Source organism: Helianthus annuus, chromosome 17 (genome assembly GCF_002127325.2).
Source record: "Helianthus annuus cultivar XRQ/B chromosome 17, HanXRQr2.0-SUNRISE, whole genome shotgun sequence".
NCBI lineage: Eukaryota > Viridiplantae > Streptophyta > Magnoliopsida > Asterales > Asteraceae > Helianthus > Helianthus annuus.
The window spans coordinates 18351084-18355649 of record NC_035449.2 but is presented as its reverse complement, the minus strand read 5'-3'; the positions used below and the strand labels follow the sequence as shown (position 1 = coordinate 18355649).

Sequence of the window (4566 nt, the reverse complement as noted above, 5' to 3'; positions counted from 1 at the left end):
ATTATCTCGTTTGATTGGTTAATTGTCGGGTCAAAGTAGTTTGACAAAAAGTCAAACTGGACAGAATTGACTAAATTGATTAAAATTAATAAACCAGAGGTTCTAAATTATAATATAACATTCTAATGACTTGGTAATGATTGTATAAACATGTTTTATCAGTCCTAATCCGACAATTAATCATCTAAGGGCAGATTATAACCGAAAGTCGCAAAAGCTTGACTTTTGCTATGACTTTCAGTTCTGACCCATTCAAGCTTATTTCTTCCATGTTTTAAGCTTCCATTAGGACCATATTACATTGTAGTATAACTCTCTGAAGTTATATTGCATGGTGCCTAATCGTTTGTACTTTATGCTCTTGATCGTAATTATGCTCATAAATGCCTAAAATGCCCTTTTTGCATAAAAGCAAGATTTTCAGCAATGTGAATGAACTAAAACCTTGGCTACTGATATTTAGACATGTCCCGAAAATTTGACATCAGTTTAAGGTCTAGAATGGGAGTTATACTCAATAGCGTAATTAAGGGACTTCTTAGTAAATAAAAAGCGTAATTAGCATAAGGCCCATCTAAACCCGATTTTTGACACCAAACTTTTTACCTACTGATGTTAAATAATATTTTGGGATTTTTAAAGATTTTTATTTATTTTTAAGCTGAACTTAACATAGGATTATAGCCTAATTTCGGTAATTACCGATTTTACCCTTTTCATGCATAAAATGAGTTTTACATAACTTTTTGAAGCCAAACTTTTTGCTACTGATCCTAAATGATAAATGCATTATTTTGAACCTAATAAACTGACCAAAATATCAGATTTCCCATTTTTACCATATTAGTCCTTTAAATCGCATATTTAGCGTTTTTAGCACCTAGTATGAGTCAAAACTATATTTATCATATAAAACTCATAACTTACTGATGTTTTAAGCTAATTTACATAATATTACAGTAAGCTAATGTTTTAAACTCAGAAACTTATTTTAAACCCTTAAAAGCCTATGTAAGATTACCAAAATGCCCTTACAGTGCATAATTGGTTATAAAAGGTATATTTTCCATATGTTAAGTATCCTACTGATATAACTCAATAAAATACATGTTTTTATTAATCTAATCAGACCTGGAACTCAGTTTTATAAATAAATTCTTTTATGAGCATCAAAATTACCAAAATACCCTTATGGGACTTATTTTGGTTTAAATTGCTTTTTGGGCATAAATGTTGATATACTACTGATATATTGACATATTATGAGCATAATAATGTTTAAGACCTGTTTATAGTTTGTCCGGTTACCCGTTACGCATTTACGCGTTCGGATCGGTTTACGTGACTAGTTTACGTAAAATAGCCGAAACGGGCTTAATCTAGTCATTAAAACCTCTTTTTCCAGAATGTGTTTAGTTTACCCATATTATACAAGTATCTAAGCTTGTCGGGTCTAAATCACATTCTATCCTGGTTTCCGTTTAATCTACCGGTTAGGTCCGTAAGGTTTCTTTCTAGCTAGTCGGTCTAAGTCCTTGACTTAAGTAAAGACCCATTAGCATCCTAATAGATAATTAAACCTTCTATACAGATTTATAGCTTCCAGTAAAAAGTATCTTTCAAGAACCTTAGGAATTTACTGCTACATCAGGTAAATACTTTTAACTTATTTTCCCTATACGGGCTTGGGATACGGTATATTAATACCGCTTGGTCGGGTATGGGATTATTATGTCGGATTGTGATTTAATAAATCCGCATAACCCGTTTTAATCTGTATTGTTTGATAACATAAACATTTGGGGGTTAACGACCGTGTCCTGGATATCCTTGGCTCATTTAAGTTACTAATGGCCACGACCTATGCACGGGGTGCAGGCATGCACCCGACAGATGCAAATGCTAAATATTAATTACCCACAAGTTGGGGATAACTCTTTTGTGGGTTCTATAAGTGGTGAGTCAGTTAATCATGTCCGGCTTACAAACCGGCCCCACATGTATGACAAGCATGTAAAACTGTATACAAGATTTTAATAAGATTGTCCCAAGTTATAAAGGATTTGTGCCTTGTGCATTTAAACCAATTTTCTTAAATGTTTTCAAAACGAGTCAGTTAAATTGTATTTACCAGTGTATACTGACGTATTTTCCTAAAGATTGATTTGACAGGTACTTATCGAAATAGGCTGGAGCTATAGGGTGTTGTAGAGGATCTTGCAAATCCCATAGATACCCTGAGTCTGTAGTTTTTGTTTCTTTGTACTTTATGATCCGCCTGTGGATCTTATTACATTCCGGTCTGTATTTTTCTTGTACTCGAACATCGACAGACAGTATGGTTTGTAATAGTTTATTACCCAGCCTTCCGCTGTGCTATATTATTGTGTGTGTTGACTATGATGATATCAACTACGTCACGATACTCCCCACCGGGCCCACCGGTAATACGTGGAATATTGGGGTGTGACAGGTTGGTATCAGAGCCAACATTGAGTGAATTAAACACTAACCTTTTGTGTTTAATCTCAATGACACAATAAGCACATTCCTTATACTCTCGAGTCTAGGCAAATGACCTAGGGTGCATCTTTATTTTTTTTTCTTTTCCTTCGCTATTATTCTGTTTTGTTTTATTTTGTTTATTTGTTTCAACAGGGAAGTTACCATCATGCCTCCGAGACTAAGAGGACGTGGCAAGGGTCCCATGCGTGGAGGACCGTCATCTGCTGGGCCATCACACAGACGCACTCCATCGGCGTCTTTTTCCACCTCCGACTCCCGCGATATGTGGGGTCAACCCTTCGAGCCGGCAAGACACTCAGTCTTGCTCAGCTCTTTACCATCTTTTCATCCGTCTTTCGGACCATTTGCTCCAAATGAGCCCGAACACTCTCACCATTCGGACCAATCTCACCACTCGCATGAATCATACCCACCGCATAACTCTTTACAATCTCATTCATTTCATCATTCCGAATCCCCCTACTCTCCAAGACAATTCAACCCAGCCGACTATGTGAACGACTTCCTTGGCTACAACCCGCTGGGCCCTGAGGACCATTTCTCTCAGGAAATGGAGATGGATGACGACCCCGACCCGGAAATGCAAACAGGAACCCCGGGCCACCCTATCAGCATATCTAGTGGGTCTCCGTTCCAGGGATCTCCTTATAGTGGACCCGACTCCTTCCAAGAGAGGATGGCTACCTATGACTGGTTCTTTACTCCATCTTATCATAGCTCTCCGGCTCAACCACCTTTAGATGATCCTCAACTTCAAGCTGTCTCACCACCACCACTCCCTGTAGAGGAGCCACCGCAGCAGCCACTGCAACCACCTCCCGAGCCTCCGAGGCGAAGGAGGAACGCTCGCATGTCCGTTAGAGGAGGACCCCGTTTTAGTTCTCCTCGAGGGTCGAGTTCCTATCCCCCTATTCCAGAGGACCCTCAGATGGGTGGGCCCTCAAATGCGGCACCGGAGGCTGATCCTCCGCAAGCTTCTTATGCACCACCTATGCCGCCCATGGGATTTGATAACCCAATTCCGACGTACCCAGGTTCTTCTGGGTATAATCCTTATGGAGACCCGTCGGGATATCCATTGGGCTACGGAACTCATGACCCATATCTTACGGCTGCTCAGTATCACCACCTTTATCCTTCTTCTTACCCCCTTGTGCCTCCAACTGACTACCCTATTCAGGGTTATCAGTATCCTCCGTATCAGCCACCTCCTTCCCAGCAACTACAGCAGCAGCAACAAAACCAGGAAATCTTGGAGAGGTTGGACAGGGTTGAGCAGAAGACCAAGAAGAACAAGGAGAGGCACATTAGCTTCATGAAGGGCCTTGCCAACCTTATCAAGGGGAAGAAGAAATAGAGGGTTGTTTTTGTTTCTTGTTTATTGTAATAATGTCCCTGCGTGAACTTTTGTTTGAATTCGGTATCAAGTCCCTGCGTGGACTTATTTTCATTCCTGTATACCCCTGCGAGGGTAGTTTGTCTTTCTTAAGTCCCGTTTAGGGCGATTGTATTCATTTCTTCGTAATGAAGTTTTAGCTTTGGTTTTAAATGAGTGTATTTTTATTACACCATGTTATTTCCTTTCAATTTATAATTGATCTGCCAAAGAAATTCTTAGAGGTATAACCTAGCCAAAGTATTAATTGGCTATGATGGTACAACCTTTTTAAGAAAATAAATCTCTGTTAACATCTGAAAACATGTTAACACTCCTAGCTGTGCGGTACGAGAAACCTGATGTGTGTCGGTGTGTATATATTTTTGATATATATTTAAGCCCCTTTTTACACTTTTAACCAAGTTTTAAATTTATAAAACACGATATTTACTAACACTAAACACACATATGGGCAAGTGCACCCATCGTGGACGTAGTATAGTGTTGGTAAGATACCGAGGTCGTCCAAGGACACAAGAGCTTTTAATACCGGTTTATCCTCAACGTCTAATCAAATCAAAAAGTTAGAAAAATGTTTTTAAACTAAGAAAAATAAAAACTAACTAAATGCTGAAAATAAAAATAGAATAAAAACAGATAGA

The 4566-nt window shown here is 38.8% G+C and overlaps 1 protein-coding gene across 1 annotated transcript; it reads left to right on the top strand.

Annotated features, from left to right (window-relative positions):
* The first annotated feature begins 2671 nt into the window (after nt 1-2671).
* On the top strand, nt 2672-3883 carry LOC110925027 (leucine-rich repeat extensin-like protein 5). The gene has a single exon (XM_022168998.1). The coding sequence runs from the start codon at nt 2672-2674 to the stop codon at nt 3881-3883; it is 1212 nt and encodes a 403-aa protein (XP_022024690.1).
* The last annotated feature ends 683 nt before the right edge of the window (nt 3884-4566 follow it).